Raw genomic sequence first — 16,711 nt, forward strand, 5'->3', positions numbered from 1 at the left:
GAGCCTGCGAAGGATGCACTGGGGAGCAGGGGTAGGGGTGGGGGTGGGGTACAGGATGGGAGGATGGGCTGATGCAGAACCCTGGGGCGGTGGGCAAGGGGGCGCGAGGTGCAGTGGGCGCCGAGACCGGGGCGGGGCTCTGGCCACCTCACAAGTGCACGGGTTCGAAGGCGAACCTGTCTTCCACGCCGGGGACGCACACTGCAGACCGAGGAGAAGCTGGCGGTCGTTGGGCCCCAAAGGGGTCGTGATGGGCGGGGCCGAACGTGAGGGGGCGTGCTCCCCGGAGCGGACGGGGGTGTGGCTCGCGAAGCTGGCCCTGGCAGGGTCACTGTGCCGAGCGGGCGGCCTTGGGGACAGGGGGTCCCTGGTCCTTTCCCGCGCTAGGCCCAGCTTAGGGGCTCCACCCCCTGTCCCACGGCTCATTTCCGCCTGGCCCAGCGGAAAGCAGGGGGCCAGGAGCGCAGGGCGGAGCAGGCTGCCACCTCGGCGAGACGGGCTCCTCCTCCTCCTCGGCACCGCCCTTTCCTCTTCCTCTCAGTCCTCATTCCCGTCGCCGGAAGTACCTTCCCACTTTCCTAAATCAGAGCCGGAAGTTTGGAGGTCGTTTGTGTCCCCCGCACCCCACTGCCCTTTCCTCTCTCCCCGCCTTGTGTGCTCCTTTTATCCGCGACCAGTCTATACCCCTTCCAAAAGCAAACAAAAAACAGTACATAAAAATGGAGTCTTTTATTATAGTTCAGGGGTATCACCTTTGGGCGGCAGCGGTGGGCAACTTCACATAACTCTTCATAGGGGGCAGTGGCCGAATCTTGCGACCAGCCCAGCCCCCCTTGCGGTGCCACAGCCCGCTGTTAGGCCTCTTGCCCAGCCAGCGGTTCCGACCCGCTTTGCCAATGACCCGCTGGTCATGATCGACGTTGGATACTCGGCCCACTGTAGCCACGCACGTCTCCAGCACCTGCCAGACAAAGAGGAGGGGGAGAAATGCAAGATCCAGGGCAGGTGGGGAAATGGGGGGCCTGGCAATGGTGCCAGTGTGACTGCGAAGTTGTCACACTCGGGGAGATAGTTGGGAAGGTACAATACAGCTGAGCCTAAGTAGGAACTGGGTAGTTGAAAATGGAAGGCGTTGTTCCTTATTCCATTCTGGTGGCATTGTGATGAAGTGTGCTTAGGCATGTAGCAAAGGACAGACCCAGTTGGAGGAAGTTTCCAGCATCCTAGCACACCTGTAGCTACAGACGCAGAATCCCCCCCACCTGCACCCCACACACCTGCATCTGCCTCTTCGAGGGCAGTTGGATAATGACTGTCCCATTCACCTTCCTCAGCAGCACACCACACGTCCCTGGGGAAGGGAGGAACAGTTTTGCCACCCGCCAATAGAGGAGGAGGAGCAGGCTTCCCTGGGGGACCACATCCCATAGGCTGCCCTTGCCTTGCCCCTCAGAGACAGATACAATAAGAATGTCTGCCATTTTTAAGGTCAAAACACAGCATGCATTCATCCCCGTGCTCTTTGTTCCTTCCTTTCCTCTGCAGGCAGACCAGATGTGGGCCCATTGGTTCTGAGAACTGTGATGTTAGGCCCCCTTAGCCTTCCATACTGTGGGACCCAGAGTACTCCTTTCCCCATACCTGCGGCTCGGATATACTGGGCTCCTCGGCCCGGTTCACTTTCCACATTGTTGATGAGGGTCCCCACAGGCAGAGCCCCAAGAGGATGTGCATCCCCTTCCCGAGCAGCAACTAGAAGACAGGATTTCATCAGCTCTCGAACCTTTGCAGCCTCCAGCCCACACAGCCAACATTCACTTCTCACCTGCCATTCGCCCTATCTGGTTAGAGTTCAGGATCATATCTCCTGCCTTCATGTTCTCTGTGGCAATGATCCAACGTTTCCGGCTGCCACCAGCAACCAGAGCTATGTCAGCTGACCTGTTCAGGATGGATACGTGAGTGGAGCATCCAGGAAGCCCTCACATCTTCTGAGATGCTACAGAGCAGACATTTACACCACACTATCATCTTCCCACGTCCCAAACTTGCCTACAGGGATCGTAGCGGACTTTGATAACCTTCTCTTCAAAGGGTCCTGGCTTGGCCTCCTCCTCTGGCCGGAAGCGCAGAAAGTCAATCATGTGGTAATTGTGCTTATGGCCCCCACCAATACCATGGACTGTGATGCGGCCTATGGTAGAGACAGAGGATATGATCCAGTTTAGACTGGTTCAACTCCCAGCATCGGGAACTCTAATACTTTTGACTGATAAATTTTGGAAAGGTGAAATTGTCATGGCATTTCCTATGTATGGTCATTTGTCTGTTGTTTTGTCTCTGGTTCCGCATGCAGAAGAAACCCCTTAATAAGTGCTTAACTACGTACCTCAGCCACCTTACAAAGCATAAGTGTGTTATTACACAGGTTTAGGGGCCCAACATGTTTTTCTCTTTACTGGATGTCTCCTTGACCTTGCTCCCACCTGTGTGGTCACGACCCCCAGACTTCTTCATCTTCACTGGTGTAATCGTGTACTTGGTATGACTCTTCCAGGACACAGACTTGGCATTAAGGGCCACAGAAGTAAGGAGTGGGCGGCAAGGGAGCGACATTAAGGTAGAGGGAAGTTCGAGGTGAGCATTGCTCATCACCTAGAAATACAAAGAAATCGAATTCATTTGAAAACTAATTGAAGGAGAAGCCTCAGAGAATCAAGGAAAGGGCACAGACTTCCTAGAAGTGTCCCAGACCAGCTGTCCAAAACCTCCACTCTCCATAGCTTGTACAAATATCAGTTCAGTGTTTATGCAGGTGTTACAGTTCAGCACCTCTCCTTGTTTGAGTGTCTCACCTCTCAAGTACTTCTTCAATGGGATGTTCTCACCTTGGTCATCTCCTTTCACCTTTAGCTGAAAATCTCCTCCTCTGGAAGCTTTTGTTCCTACAGTTTTCTCTAGAACCAGTAACCAAATACCACTGTCAACACTGAGGCCTTTTGCCCTCGGTGTTGTTCTTGGAATTTCCCATATATGAATGGAGAAGGACCATTTCTGTCTTGTTCCTTGCTGGATTCCTTGTTGGTTTCTTAGAGTAGAGTAGATTAGTTTGGTTTGCAACTTATACATGCCAAACTCTAACATAATGAGCCTCAGAACCCCAGAGGAGCACTGACTTATCTTTCTGTAATTAGCCAGTTGCCCACTAGGGAACTGGGAAACCCTCTCCTGAGACCCCCAGTTCTTGGAATCTTGTCCTGGATTCTCTAATCTCAGCAATAACCAACGGCATCCTTGTAGGTATCATAATGGTTAAAAGCACAGGTTGGGCAGGGGGTTAAGTAGCTCAGCAGTAGTGCAGCGCTTAGCTCTGCTAGTTCTTAGGCCCTGGTTTCAATTCCCATCACCAAGAGGGGTAGGCAGCCTCTAAAGCCAGACTCCCTAGCTCCAAGCTCTCATAGTTGGTGTATGACCTTGGACTGTTCATTGGTTTTCTCGCCTGTAAAATGGGAATGCTAACAACTATCTTATAGAGAGGTTGAAAGGAGTTCATTTACATATTTGAAATGCTTTTTGTTTGGTTTTGTTTTTTTGAAACAGGGTCTTGCTATGCAGTTCAGGCTGGCCTAGAATTCACCATGTAGCCCAGGCTAGCCTTGAGCTCGTGGCAATCCTCCTGCCCAAGCCTCCCAAGTGCTGGGGTCACAGGCGTGCGCCATCGCGCCGGACCGTAACTGAAAAGTCTATTACGCATCTCTTCTTAAGCATAAGCACTCAACAACCTGTACAATCGGTGACCTGAAAAACACTTGCACTCCTGGATCTCATCCAAAGAATCTCGCCTTATGAGACAGCTCTTTGATAAAGGAGAAAGCTGAGGCCGAAAGTGATTTATCCGAGGTCCCGGGCCTGCGTGACCGGATCAGACTCGCTCGCAACCCGTTTCCCATCCCCTCCTGCCCACTCTCCGGCAGCCCAAACAGGTACGGCCTCCTCGTTGGGTAATGCGGATTACCTGGGCGGCAGGGAGCAGACGAGGGGCGGGTGCAGTAAAGGCCGGGGGCGCCAGGCTCAAAGAGCCCAAAGCGCGGGTCAGAGACCACAGGGACATGGGGGGTAGATAGAAACCTCAGAGCTCAGCTCGCTACTCCCAATGCGAGCCAGGCTGCCCGGCGCTCCTATGTAACGTCACTGGTCTGACACAGTCTCTTTCTAATGACGTAAAAGAAGCCGGACAGAGAACTGGAGGCCGCGCGGAAGAAATGCCTCTGGTCCTTCCAGAGCGTGTTCAGAACCAATCCTCGCGCATCCTGAGGTCTCGTGAATGAGGAACCGGCCCCGCCCCCGAAAGCCGTCAAAACAATTGCCTCGAGCGGCAGCCATGATGGATTTAAAGGGGCAGTACCGGCAAAGGCGGCAGCCAGACCGAGAGATTGCAGGTGAGTCTTTGAGGGTACCGCTGGGGCAGAGGAATAGTCTTGGCCATCTCTTATTCCTGCACTCCCAGATATATGAACAAGCCCCTCTCCGATGAACCTCACGAAACTCCGATTCAAAACTCCGCCCCCCGTGATTCTTCCCCGCCCCCCGACGTCCAGACGGACAGACAGACGGCCCGCCCCGCCCCCTGCGCGCGGACCAGAGTTGACCTCGCGGTATCTGATTCCGGCCAGCAACGCAGACCTCGGACCTCCATCCACACTCGGTCCCTTGGCTCCCTCTTGTCTGTCACCCTGGCCCCACCCTAGGCCCTGGGGCCGGTTCGCAGCCCAAGTGCGGGCGACCTGCTGCCCCTGTCCCTAGGACAGAGGCGAGGCTCTCAGCAGTTCTCCCATTCTTCTCGGGACCAGGAGGCCCCTGGGAGGCACCCTAAGGTGATTCCTCCCAGAACATGTTATAAGCGATGGTGACAGACAAAGCCGTGGAAGTAACCGGGCGAGGAGTGACCGGGTCTCCTCTTCACCCGGTCTCAAACACGCCCCTGGCCCGCAGGTCTCTGATTAAATCTGTGTCTTCCTTTTTGGGAGAAAGTAGATCCCCAGGCCTTGGGTGGGGAAGGAGGAGGGACATTGGTCGTCTGACGACCTGTAGGCAGGAAGGAGGGTGTTTGTCCTGGGTGGGGCTCTGTGCCAGGTCTTCTGGGTGGCTGAAGTGGCTAGAGAAGGGGTGGGACGGACGGACTTCTGGACTTTGGGCAGAGCAGATCCTTCTGAGTAGAATTTCTTCCCGGCCAGGCCTGAGCGCTGTAGCCAAGGGCTCTGCTCTGTACACAGGTAAGAGGACTTCAAAGGCTAGGCGCAAGGCCCTTTTGAGGAAGTGGGAAGGCAGGTGGTGTCCCAGGGGCTGGGAAGTGCATCCTGAAGGTTATGGGAAAGGGGACAAAGGGTGAAGACTTTGAACCTTCTGGAACCTTCTCCTTTGGGTCTTGTGAGGAAGGCACCTGTTTTCTCCTTTTCCCTCTCTTCCCTGATTTAACTTTGAACCCTGTCCTTCTGTTTTCTGGATCTCTCCTGTCTACTTTAACCCTGTGCCCTTTTGCATCTCTCCCAGAGTTTCTGGGTAATCTCTAGTGTTCTCACCCTCTGCTTCCTTTCTCTAACCCAAAATTCTCCTGTTCTGTCTGTTTGTGCCTAAGTCTTCAATCCCTCTGCTAGCACCTTTGCTCCTTCTATGGACTTTCCTCCAAGTCAGTTCCTCTCTTTCATCTTTTTGCATTTGGTGTTATAGTCTCCCTCTCTCTTCCTCTCTGTGTCTCTATCTGTGTCTCTGTCTCTGTCTCTGTCTCTCTCTCTCTCTCTCTCTCTCATTGAGTCACGGCGTCCCCCATACTTGTGTACCTTCACCTAAATCTCCTCCAACCAAGATGTTCAGCCTCTCTGGTTCATCTTTACTCAAGATGAACTCTTGTTGTTTTTCCCCAGCCCTGGCAAGTTTCCTCCATCCAAGATGTCGGGCCTGGTGTTGGGGCAGCGGGATGAGCCCGCAGGTCACCGGCTCAGCCAAGAGGAGATCTTGGGGAGCACCCGGCTGGTGAGCCAAGGGCTGGAGGCCCTTCACAGTGAGCACCAGGCCGTTCTGCAAAGCCTCTCCCACACCATTGAGTGTCTGCAGCAGGGAGGCCACGAGGAAGGGCTGGTGCATGAGAAGGCCCGCCAGCTGCGCCGATCTATGGAAAACATCGAGCTGGGGCTGAGTGAGGCCCAGGTGAGAGAGGAGGGCAGTTCCAGGTGCTCCAGAGTGCACGGAGGAGCAGTTGTCTGATTGGAGGTTCAGGGTTGCTGGGAATCACCTTGTCCTATATGCTTGCATTTGTAAATGCCTATTAAGCCTCTGTATGTACCAGGATCTCCTCTGTATACTGGGGAAACACCAGCAAATACAGTAATGAAAATCTTTGCCATCCCGGGGCTGATATTTTAGCTGGGAGAGACATACAGTACACAAGTAAATAACTTAGCATGCCAGAGTTATAGTTGCACACCTATAATCCTAGCTGCCTGAGAAAGTGATGCAGGAAGATCATAAGTTCGAGATCTGCCTGGGCAACTTAGTAAGACTAATGTCTCAGAATAAAAAATAAAAAGGGTCAGGGTTGTTGCTTAGTGGTAAACATGAGATGTGGTTCCATCCCCAGGACCAAAAATAAATAAGGCAGGGAAGAGCACTGAAAAGGTGATGTTTGAGCAAGATTTGAAGGTGAGAGAATGATTCATGCAGTAAGTAGGGAGACCGTGTCTGAGCAGAGAGGGAGAACAGCAAGTGCAAAGAGGTGACTCGGAACCTGGACAGCAAGGGACCAGTGCAGCTGCAGTAGAGTGGATGAGAGGAAAACACAGTAGAAAATCAAGTCTGAAGAATAGCGGGATTTGGAGAGGTGATGATGGACAGACGATGTGGAACTTGCAGGCCATCAGAGCGACTTTGCTTTTACTGTGAGATAGAAACAGTTGGAATGTTTTTAGAAGGAATGTGGTTGGTCTCTTACCGTCATCTGGCTGCCAAGCTGAGAGTAGACTCTAGGGGCAATTTGGGCAGAACAGGGAGGCCATCTGGGAGGCTATTATGGTTATTCAGGTGGGAGTTGGTGGCCTAGCCTAGGCTAATGGCAACAAGGTGGAGAGAGATTGGATTCAGGGTGTATTTCGAGGGGAGAGCTCCTGCTCCGTACTCCTGCCCACTGGCTCCTCTATGCCCTGTCAAGCGGGCCCCTCCTAGGAGGCTTCCTTTCTGCTTGTCCCTGAACACTCCATCAGGAGGCCTGAGCTCACAGGTTGCGCTTATCTAGGTGATGCTGGCCCTCGCCAGCCACCTAAGCACAGTGGAGTCGGAGAAACAGAAGCTGCGGGCTCAGGTGCGGCGGCTGTGCCAGGAGAACCAGTGGCTCCGGGATGAGCTGGCGGGCACGCAGCAGCGGTTGCAGCGCAGTGAACAGGCCGTGGCTCAGCTGGAGGAGGAAAAGAAACACCTGGAGTTCCTGGGACAGCTGCGGCAGTACGACGAGGATGGGCATGCCACGGTGAGCAGGCATGGGCCTGACAGGTGGGCCCATGATCGGGGGCAGTTGCCCCTCATCCTGAGGAGCCAGCAACAGTGCCCAGTCGGTGCCCACCTGGGAGAGTTCCTTTTCCAGTCCTGTCAGCAAGGGAGGAACTAGTCTTCAATCAGCCAGCATTTAATGGTGCCAGTCATTGTGTACTGCATTGGTGAATGGGAAGGCCGTGCATGTTCTAGGGGTCATAGGTTTGTGAGTGGGAAGAGACAAGCACTGGACACTCCAATCCCAAATCCTGAGTCCTCCAGTCAGATAAAGCATAGCCCAAGTTGCATGAGACCTTCCTAACATTTGCTCTCAAAGTGGATGAAATTCAAGGCTCATTGAGCAGGCATTTACAATGATATATGTCTCTCTGTGCCTTGTGCAGTGAAAGCGTGCAGAGGAGATGTAAAGGACCTTGAGAATAGCTAGGCGTGGTGCATGCCTGTAGTTCCTGCATTCGGAGTTGATGGATTTTGAAGGATGATGAGGGCGAAGAGGTGCTTCCCAGGTCGAAGCACTGGTCTGGGCCAGGGAGAGTGAGGGAGTGGTTTGCTTGGTGCACAGCAGTGAAGCTGGTAGGAGGCTGGAGGCTGGAAGCTGGAGGCTTTAGTAGGAGGCTGCATTCCTACTGGGAAAAGCACATTTTTCTAGTATGGAATGGGGTAGACAGAGAAGGCTGGTTACTGAGTCCAAAGCAGGCAGGGGCCGATGATGGGCACGAGGCTGAGCTGGACACTTTGGGTACGTGTCAGGAAGTTCAGACATGCTCTCTTCCTCAGGACAGACGGGTCAGACGTATAATCAGTGAAAACACACAGGGATTAGTACGTGGCTGTAATTGCAGGAGTTGAGCCAGAGGGAGGGGGAGGCTGGACAGCGAGGGTGGTAAGGAAGGGAACTTTCTGGGTGTGAAGTCCTAAGATCCTACCTCAATGTTTCTGACTTTTACAAATGAGAGGCCTGAGGGGGCTAAGCCAGATGTGGCCTTTCTCAGGGACAGAGGCAGGAACAAGGGTCTTTGCCCATCTGTGTGTGATTTTGTGGCTCAGAGGCGCCTCTGAGAGCCCACTAGGGCCTGGCATCCTGCTCTTCACTTCCAGGAGGACAAGGAAGGTGATGCCACTAAGGACTCCCTGGATGACCTCTTCCCCAATGAGGAAGAGGAGGACCCCAGCAATGGCTGTGAGTCTGCCTTGGGGATGGGGCGTGGAGAAGAACAGCGGGAGGTCTCACCAGGAAGCTCACTTCCTGTCCACTTCCTGTGGAGATAGGGAAGGGACCAGGCTCCTGCTTTGATTCCCTCTGCCTCCCGCTTCCTCCTTAACATTAAACACTTGATATGTGTCAGGCCCTGCAAAAACAAATGAAAATTATACAGGTCTTGGTGAGATTATACAGGTGGTGGTGGCGCACACCTGTAATCCCAGCACTTGGGGGTCTGAGGCAGAAGGTTCGGCATGAGTTTGAGGCCAGCCTGGGCTACACAGTGAGTTCAAGGTGAGCCTGAGCTACAAAGCCAGATCCTGTCTCAATAAACCCCACAGTAACGTACAACAACAACAAAAAAGGATTGGAGTGGAGGAGCTTGGTTGGGGTGTCAGCTAAATAAGGAGCAGGCTATGGGGAGGGCAGATGGCCATGGGGAGAGGAGGAGTCCCCTAAGTTTGCCTCCTGTCCCCACCCTGGGCTGCCTTAGTGTCTCGGGGCCAGGGTGCTGCAGCAGCCCAGCAGGGTGGCTATGAGATCCCCGCACGGCTTCGGACGCTGCACAACCTTGTGATCCAGTATGCAGCCCAGGGGCGCTACGAGGTGGCCGTGCCGCTCTGCAAGCAGGCACTTGAAGACCTGGAGCGCACATCTGGCCGTGGCCACCCTGATGTCGCTACCATGCTCAACATCTTGGCTTTGGTATATCGGTAAGCACTGCCCTCTCCATTCACACAGCACCGCTCTTCCCACTGTGGTCCCCTCTGGTTTCCAAGCCTCTCTACACTAGGTTCTTTCCCCCAGATCTACCCCACTAGGGTGCCTGCTAGTGTACCACATGCTCCTTTTTTCCATACACAAGCCCCAGACAATGCCCATCTTGCAGGCTGTCTGCTTTTCCTCTCTTCTGGTGAGTGTCTCTGTCCTGTCCCTCAGCCTCTGTTTCCTGTTTCACTCATGGCTTCCTCTTGGGAGTGCAGCCCTCCACAGCCTGTTGGCCAAGTGTCTGCAACGCCCTCTAGCGGCCCACACAGGCTTCCGGACTGCAGGGGTGTCCAGTCTGTAAATGGACCTTAGTCCTCCCAGCGGGAGTGAGAGAAGGAGACAAGGTGGGCACAGTGTTCAGGGTAACTCCTGTCACTTTTGTTTTTTTCCAGGGACCAAAATAAGTACAAGGAAGCTGCCCACCTGCTGAATGACGCCCTCAGCATCCGGGAGAGCACACTGGGCCGGGACCACCCTGCTGTCAGTATTACTGGCCTCTCCATCCCCACAGAAATCTTGCGGTCTCTTTAGCAATTCCATCTACTACCCTCAGTCCCCTCACTAGGGGTACTTAGGAAGGAGGCATGAGAACACTTTTCCTTTCTCTTTTGTTTGAGATTTGGTCTTACTATGTAGCCCAAGATGGCCTTGAACTTGTGATCCTCCTGATTCAGCCTCCTGAGTGCTGGAATTATAGGTGTGAATCACTGTGCCTAGCTTAAAACTCACTGGAGCTGGGGATTTAGCTCAGTGGCACCATGCCTGTGTTGCAAGTGCAATGTACTGAGTTCAATCCCTGGTATTGCAAACAAGAAAAACCCCAAAAAACTCACTAGGGGTTGCTGTCCAGTAAGCCCAATGACTCTCAATTCTCTGAGACTCAATAACTTTTTCAAATCAATATTTTACTAAAATTTAATTCATAGGTAATACATTCTGTCTACATATCTGATTCCAAAAAATGTCAGTATCATGCTTTTATTAATATAAAGGAAAATTATGAAAGTCATTCATTCATAACATATGTAATCAAACATAATAATATAAAAATAGGGTAGTAGCTATATCGAGTACAGCTGTCCTAGAAGACATGACAAAGTAATCTGATATACAGCAAGTCACTCCATGTTTAGAAGTAAGCCCAGTAAGCCATCCACATAAATAGTCTAGATTAATGGAGGAGGATTTGAGTACACACCCACTTAAACTCCAGGGTTACCGTAAGTAGTCACAGCCCAGGTTCATTTGTATGTAAGAGAAAGAAGAGAAGCTTAAGTAAGAATGCTATGTTAAGATAAATAAGATCTTTTGAAAATGAGCTTCGTGTATGAACATCATTGTCTGGAAAAGGATGTGTGCTAGGGAGCGAAGCTGTATCCCAGGAAACACGTAGCGCCTACCTCAGTCTTCTCCAAACAGCAAAGCGTAGGTATCTGAATGTCTGGCAGGACATCATGAAGTTGGCAGGGCTGAGCTATTCCACACATGCAGAACATCTGTAGTGTTTGCCTCCCTGGCAGCAACTATACCCTCAATCCTTTTTTTTTTTTTTGAGACAGGGTCTTACTGTGTAGTTGAGACTGATCTGGAACTCACCATGTAGCCCAGGCTGGTCTCGAACTCACAGTGATCCTCCTGCCTCAGCCTCGTGAGTGCTGGGATTACAGGCATGCATCACCATGCCTGGCACTATACCCTCAATCCTTTTTTTTTTTTTTGAGACAGGGTCTTACTGTGTAGTTGAGACTGATCTGGAACTCACCATGTAGCCCAGGCTGGTCTCGAACTCACAGTGATCCTCCTGCCTCAGCCTCGTGAGTGCTGGGATTACAGGCATGCATCACCATGCCTGGCACTATACCCTCAATCTTTATGGGAACAAACCTTTGGAAGTTTCTAAAAATCCCCCAGAGGATGACACCACCCTCATGGGCTTGCCCACCTCCAGCCTCTGGTTAGGGTGCCTGAGTCCAAGACTCAGGATGTGCAGGGTAGGAAACCTTAGGATTCTCCACCACTGTCTGATGGGGACAGGCCTCCCTCCCTCTGCAGGTGGCGGCCACACTCAACAATCTGGCTGTGCTGTATGGCAAAAGGGGCAAATACAAGGAGGCAGAGCCGCTGTGCCAGCGAGCGCTGGAGATTCGAGAGAAGGTAGCTGCTCCCTCTCTTCCAGTGCCTGGGGTTCCCCCACCATGCCTCACTTCTGGCTTGCACTTGTCCCTCACTGCTTTCTCTCGGACCCCTCATGCCTGCCTGGTTGTGGTGCTTCTGCTCCCCGTGGCACACACACAATCACCCCTGCTTATTATTTGTTCCTTTGCTCCTTCTCAGGTCCTGGGCACTGACCATCCAGATGTGGCAAAGCAGCTGAACAACTTGGCCCTATTGTGCCAAAACCAGGGCAAGTATGAGGCGGTAGAGCGCTATTACCAGCGTGCACTGGCCATCTATGAGGGGCAGCTGGGGCCAGACAACCCGAATGTGGCTCGGACCAAGAACAACCTGGTAAGGGAAGAAGGGGCAAGAGATGAAAAGAGGGGAAAGGCCACTTGGGCCCCCAGGGTGGGCAACTTGATGGACTGAATTCGGTCCACTCCATGTTTCATCTTGGCACCTATCTCTGGGTTCCTTTGGGACGAGGGATCCTTGTCTAGCAGTGGAGGTTCCGTAGAATGGTAGGAGTGGGTGGCAAGGACCCTGCAGGTGGAAAGAGATGTGTGAGCGGAGTCCGGGGGAGTGGAGCCCCCTGTGTCTGGTGAAGAAGACCTGTCCCCTCCATCCTGTGGTGTGTCTGCAGGCTTCCTGTTACCTGAAGCAGGGCAAGTACGCTGAGGCGGAGACCCTGTACAAGGACATCCTGACCCGAGCACACGTGCAGGAGTTCGGGTCTGTGGATGGTGAGTGTGGGAGCACTTCCTGGGAGCCAGCCCTGGAGCACTCTGGGTCCTGGCTCCCCATACTGAGCAGCTCCCCATCCCGCATCTCATCCCCAGATGATCACAAGCCCATCTGGATGCATGCAGAGGAGCGGGAGGAAATGAGCAGAGTGAGTGGGGGCCTCAAGGCAAGTGTGGCCTCGTCATGCTCCCTGCTGTAGCCCAGCCCTTACCTTCCACCCAGTCCTGATGCAGGGAACCCCCAGCCCATCCCCAGTACCTCTGTCCACTCACCTTGGGCTCCCCCTCCACACAGAGCCAGCACCGTGAGGGCAGCACACCCTATGCTGAGTACGGAGGCTGGTACAAGGCCTGCAAAGTGAGCAGGTGAGCTCTCTGCCTGGAAGGCCTCACCCAGACCTTGATCCATCCTCCGCCTGACCTACCTGTGCTCACCGTGCTCCCTCTCTCCTGTTTGCTTTCCTTTTTTTTGTTTGTTTGTTTTTTGAGGCATGGTCTCCCTATATAGTTCAGGCTGGGCTTGAACCCACTATGTAGCCCAGGCTGACCTCCAACTTGTTGGGATCCCTCTGCCACAGCCTCCCAAGTGCTAGGATCATAGCTGTGTACCACCTCACCCCTCTTCCCTCGCTCCTCTCCTGTTTCCTTCTCTGAACCCATTCTCCCTTCCCTGACCTCCTTGCGGCAGCCCCACAGTGAACACCACTCTGAGAAACCTTGGAGCTCTGTACAGGCGCCAGGGAAAGCTGGAGGCAGCTGAAACCCTGGAAGAGTGCGCCCTGCGTTCCCGGAAGCAGGTCAGAGGCCCCAGGGAAAGGAGGTGCGGGAAGGGCTCTGGGGACGGAACTGCGGAGGATCCTTGTGAGTGTCCTAAGGTTGAAGGAGAGGCTGATGAGGAGGGAGGGGAAGGTGAGGCAGCCTTGTGTCCTGGTTGCTGTAAGTGTGTTCCTGCCCCAAATTACCCTTTTGTGTAAGACACCAGGTTCAAGATCCCTTCCATAAATGGGAGTCTCAAGGGTAAACTTCACTTTCCACGGAGGGACATGGGGACAGGGATGGTATGGGAGCAGGGAGTAGGGAGTAAGGCAGAGGTGAGCCCTAAGCCAGGTTCACAAACTGGGGTTCTCGACCCAAGAAGCAAATCATGAGATCAATTCCATGTGGGCCGTGGCTAGAGATACACATGCATCTCTAGGGAATGCACTCCAAGCAGAACAGGTGATGGGCTGGGGATTTAACTCAGTGACAGTGCATCTGTCTTGCAATCACAAGGTCTTGAGTTTGATGGGGGGTGGGCACACAGCCTATCCTGTGGGCTAAACTCAAGAGGGAAGATGTTTTCCTTGTAGTGGCCAAAGGAGAAAAAGTAGAAGCCCTGTCCTGTGGAGTTAGGGAGTAGAATTCCCAGTGTCTTCCTTTTCCTTCCAGGGCACTGACCCTATCAGCCAGACCAAGGTGGCAGAGTTGCTTGGGGAGGGTGACAGGAGGACTTCCCAGGAGGGCCCTGGAGACAGTGTGAAATTTGACGGAGGTGAAGAGGCTTCCGTGGCTGTGGAGTGGTCAGGGGTAAGCGTGGTCCCATGTCCTGGTCTCGCCTACTGCTCCTGCTGGTGGCAATGTGGAGCTTGCCCTTTAGAACATATGGGCGCAGGGGCCTGGGTCCCCATCCAGTTAGCTTGTCCCTTCTGGCCTGTTTCAAGGAGCCAGCTTTTGCCAGGGCCATTCTTCTGTTTTCCTTTCTTGTTTTTTTTTTTGGGGGGGGATTGTTTGATTTTCAAGGTAGAGTGTTGCTATATAGTTTGGATTGGTTTTGAACTCACTGTAGTGCAGACTTCTGACCTCACAGCTTTCTGAGTGCTTGGATTACAGGTGTTCACCACCATTTGGGAGTGTGTGTGTGTGTGTGTGTTTCCTGTACTTAGGATTGAACCCAGGGCTTTGTACTGAGCTATATACATCCCAAGCTCCCTCCCCGCTTTTTTGAGAAAGGGCCTTAAGCTTGATCTTCCTGCCTCAGCCTCCTGAGTAGCTGGGATTGCAGATGTGCATCACTGCAGGGCTCTTATTTTCAATCACTGGCGGTGGGGGAGGTGTGCAGAATAAATGGCAGGAGTGGGCTCAGAAGCATTCTGAGGATGCATTTAGCTTCTGTTCCTCATCCCTGTCTGCCAGGATGGCAGTGGGACCCTACAGAGGAGTGGCTCTCTGGGCAAGATCCGAGATGTGCTCCGCAGAAGTAGTGAGCTCTTGGTGCGGAAGCTGCAGGGGAACGAACCTCGGGCCTCCAGGTACACAGTGGGTCGAACACCCCCTTAGGAAGGACCCTCAGGAAACCCCACTCTGGTCCCAAACTCTGGAGAGAGGCATGACAGAGGTCAGTGGGCCGGTCATGGAGAGTGAGCCTGGGCAGAACAACCGCCTGGGTGGGGATAAAGGGCCCATCCCATGGGGAGATGCTGGTGCCTGATGCAGGTAAGAGTGTGTGGGTGCCAGGTGAAGTGAGGAGGCACTGGTCTGCACCCTGGTGTAGCAGCACAAAAGGGCCCACAGTGGGAGGACCACTTGAGAGAAGGAAGGGTCCTCAGTTCTCCTTTTCTCTCTTTTTTTTTTTTGGTACTGGGGATTGAACTCGGGTCCTTGCACTTGCAAGGCAGGCCACCGAATCACTGAGCTAAATCCCCAGCCCTCTCCTTTTCCATTGTAGCAGCAACATGAAGCGGGCAGCCTCCTTGAACTACCTGAACCAACCCAGTGCACCCCTCCAGGTGAGAGCCTGAGCCTACCCCATGGCGTCAGGGAAGAAGGAGGGGCCTGGCAGTGAGGATGACCCAGGCAGACCACTGGTGTGTGTGGGGTGACCACCAAGGGGCAGCTTCAGGCGAGACACAGTAGCAAGGAAGTTGAATCGGGAGAAAGACAGGAATTGATATTCCCTAAACTGGTACTTCGGAAGTATAAATAATTCAAGAATGGCCAGGTATGGTGGCCTGTAATCTCAGCATGTGGGAGGCTGAGGCAGGAGGGTCACCACTGAGTTCAAGGCCAGCCTGGACTACATGGTGACACCCTGTCTCAAAAAACCAAAACAAACAAAAAAATTCAAGAATGATATGAAGATAACTAATTGTTCTTTCTCGTGCAGCCATTATACTCCTCCCCTTGGGAACTTAGTGCCATTGAAAAGGGAAAAAGGGCTGGGGATTTAGCTCAGCAGTTCCGCCGCCTGCCTTGCAAGCGCAAGGACCCAAGTTCGATCCCCAGTACCCCAAAAAAAAGAAAAGGGAAAAAGAAGATATGTTAAATAATCCTCACTAGAGAAGACAGTGATGACATGTTAGTGGCAAACGACCAGTTGTCATTGAGCGTATATGCCAGAATCCATGTGCCTCTTCCTGGCAGTTTCTCCTCTACCAAGTGGCTTTCTGGGAACCCTAGGAAGGGTTGGCAGGGCCCCAGCTTGGGGTTGAGGCTGTAGGCACAATCCTAGCTCAGAGACAGGTGGTGCCTGGGGTGAGTGGATTTCAGGAGGTTGTGGACCCTGTGTGACAAGGTGGTGGCATCTCTTTCAGGTGTCCCGGGGCCTCAGTGCCAGCACCATGGACCTCTCTTCAAGCAGCTGACGTCCACCCCTGCCCAGGGCTGCCGGTCCTTCACAGCCCCACAGCATTCCCACCTCTTGGACTCCTCACCCCAGGGTGGGACAGTGACCCAAAGCCTGCTGCTGCCTGCAGGGTCTTGGCCCCTCCTCAGGAACCCCTTAGGAAGGACCCTCAGGACACCCCACTCTGGGGTCCTCTTGTAGCTCGCTTGGAAGCGCCCACAGTGGACAAGATGCAGCTTGCTGCTGGCTTTGCTGCAGGAGGGTTTGTGGCTGGCCATGCCACCTCATCGGGGCCTCCTTGCCCCCTGCCTCCCCTCCCCCTGGGCTGTCTCACTTCAGGTCCACATATTTCACATTTCTTTTTTTTTTTTTTTGGTACCGGGAATTGAACTCGGGACCTGTGCTTGCAAGGCAGGTGATGGCACCACTGAGCTAAATCCTGGCCCTCACATTTCAAATAAAAGAATCAGGTAAACTTTCTGCTGCTGTGTCCTGATTTGAGAGGGTTGTCACAGCCCTTCCCAAAAGGGCGAGGGGTGCTGGGCTTCATGGCACGCTCCTGTAATCCCAGCACTCTGGGGACTGAGGCAGGAGGATTATGGTGAGTTCAAGACCAGCTTGAGCTACATGGTAAGACACTGTCTCAAACAAATAAAATTAAATTAAAATTAAAAAAACAGAAAAGGGCGAGTGGCCATGATG

At 53.2% G+C, this 16,711-nt stretch overlaps 3 protein-coding genes across 7 annotated transcripts in view; 1 reads left to right on the plus strand and 2 right to left on the minus strand.

The window, feature by feature from the left end:
* Cul7 (cullin 7) overlaps window positions 1-535 on the minus strand; it is a 14,293-nt gene extending 13,758 nt beyond the window's left edge. Inside the window, exon 1 of one of the 2 annotated variants that reach the window (XM_010617645.3) lies at window positions 177-535. The gene's annotated coding sequence lies outside the window, so the exon portion shown is untranslated. The remainder of the gene's footprint in view (window positions 1-176) is intronic. The other variant, XM_010617646.3, reaches the window with a different exon arrangement.
* Window positions 536-726: 191 nt separating this feature from the next.
* On the minus strand, window positions 727-4,235 carry Mrpl2 (mitochondrial ribosomal protein L2). Its single transcript, XM_010617648.3, has 7 exons — window positions 4,016-4,235; window positions 2,487-2,655; window positions 2,053-2,194; window positions 1,826-1,941; window positions 1,642-1,752; window positions 1,278-1,351; window positions 727-961 (listed from the first exon to the last, which is right to left on the minus strand). The coding sequence occupies exons 1-7, from the start codon at window positions 4,109-4,111 to the stop codon at window positions 749-751; spliced, it is 921 nt and encodes a 306-aa protein (XP_010615950.1). The 5' UTR covers window positions 4,112-4,235; the 3' UTR covers window positions 727-748.
* A 116-nt stretch (window positions 4,236-4,351) lies between these two features.
* Klc4 (kinesin light chain 4) lies at window positions 4,352-16,412 on the plus strand. Of its 4 annotated transcripts, none has more exons than XM_033766443.1 (17): window positions 4,620-4,992; window positions 5,235-5,273; window positions 5,922-6,204; window positions 7,286-7,516; window positions 8,638-8,719; window positions 9,234-9,453; window positions 9,901-9,988; window positions 11,561-11,662; window positions 11,843-12,016; window positions 12,309-12,408; window positions 12,505-12,575; window positions 12,704-12,774; window positions 13,097-13,205; window positions 13,837-13,974; window positions 14,581-14,696; window positions 15,113-15,173; window positions 15,978-16,412. In XM_033766443.1, the coding sequence occupies exons 1-17, from the start codon at window positions 4,904-4,906 to the stop codon at window positions 16,026-16,028; spliced, it is 2,025 nt and encodes a 674-aa protein (XP_033622334.1). In that variant the 5' UTR covers window positions 4,620-4,903; the 3' UTR covers window positions 16,029-16,412. The 4 variants fall into 4 exon arrangements, with proteins under 4 accessions (XP_010615954.1, XP_033622334.1, XP_010615952.2 ...); XM_010617650.3 differs by having other exon boundaries at window positions 12,505-12,557; XM_010617652.3 differs by lacking the exons at window positions 4,620-4,992; window positions 5,235-5,273 and adding an exon at window positions 4,352-4,439.
* The last annotated feature ends 299 nt before the right edge of the window (window positions 16,413-16,711 follow it).

Source organism: Fukomys damarensis, unplaced genomic scaffold, assembly GCF_012274545.1.
Source record: "Fukomys damarensis isolate Sample0158 unplaced genomic scaffold, DMR_v1.0_HiC HiC_scaffold_20, whole genome shotgun sequence".
NCBI lineage: Eukaryota > Metazoa > Chordata > Mammalia > Rodentia > Bathyergidae > Fukomys > Fukomys damarensis.

Bases quoted from the DNA above. Each gene is read 5' to 3' on its own strand.
- Klc4 (XM_033766443.1), top strand. From the start codon at position 4,904: ATGGTGACAGACAAAGCCGTGGAAGTAACCGGGCGAGGAGTGACCGGG. The intron at 12,017-12,308 runs GTAAGGGAAGAA...GTGTGTCTGCAG, and splicing joins CTCGGACCAAGAACAACCTG to GCTTCCTGTTACCTGAAGCA. The intron at 12,409-12,504 runs GTGAGTGTGGGA...TCTCATCCCCAG, and splicing joins GGAGTTCGGGTCTGTGGATG to ATGATCACAAGCCCATCTGG.
- Mrpl2 (XM_010617648.3), bottom strand. From the start codon at position 4,111: ATGTCCCTGTGGTCTCTGACCCGCGCTTTGGGCTCTTTGAGCCTGGCG. The intron at 1,753-1,825 runs GTGAGAAGTGAA...CCTGTCTTCTAG, and splicing joins CCAGATAGGGCGAATGGCAG to TTGCTGCTCGGGAAGGGGAT. The intron at 1,352-1,641 runs GTATGGGGAAAG...TCCCTTCCCCAG, and splicing joins CCAGTATATCCGAGCCGCAG to GGACGTGTGGTGTGCTGCTG.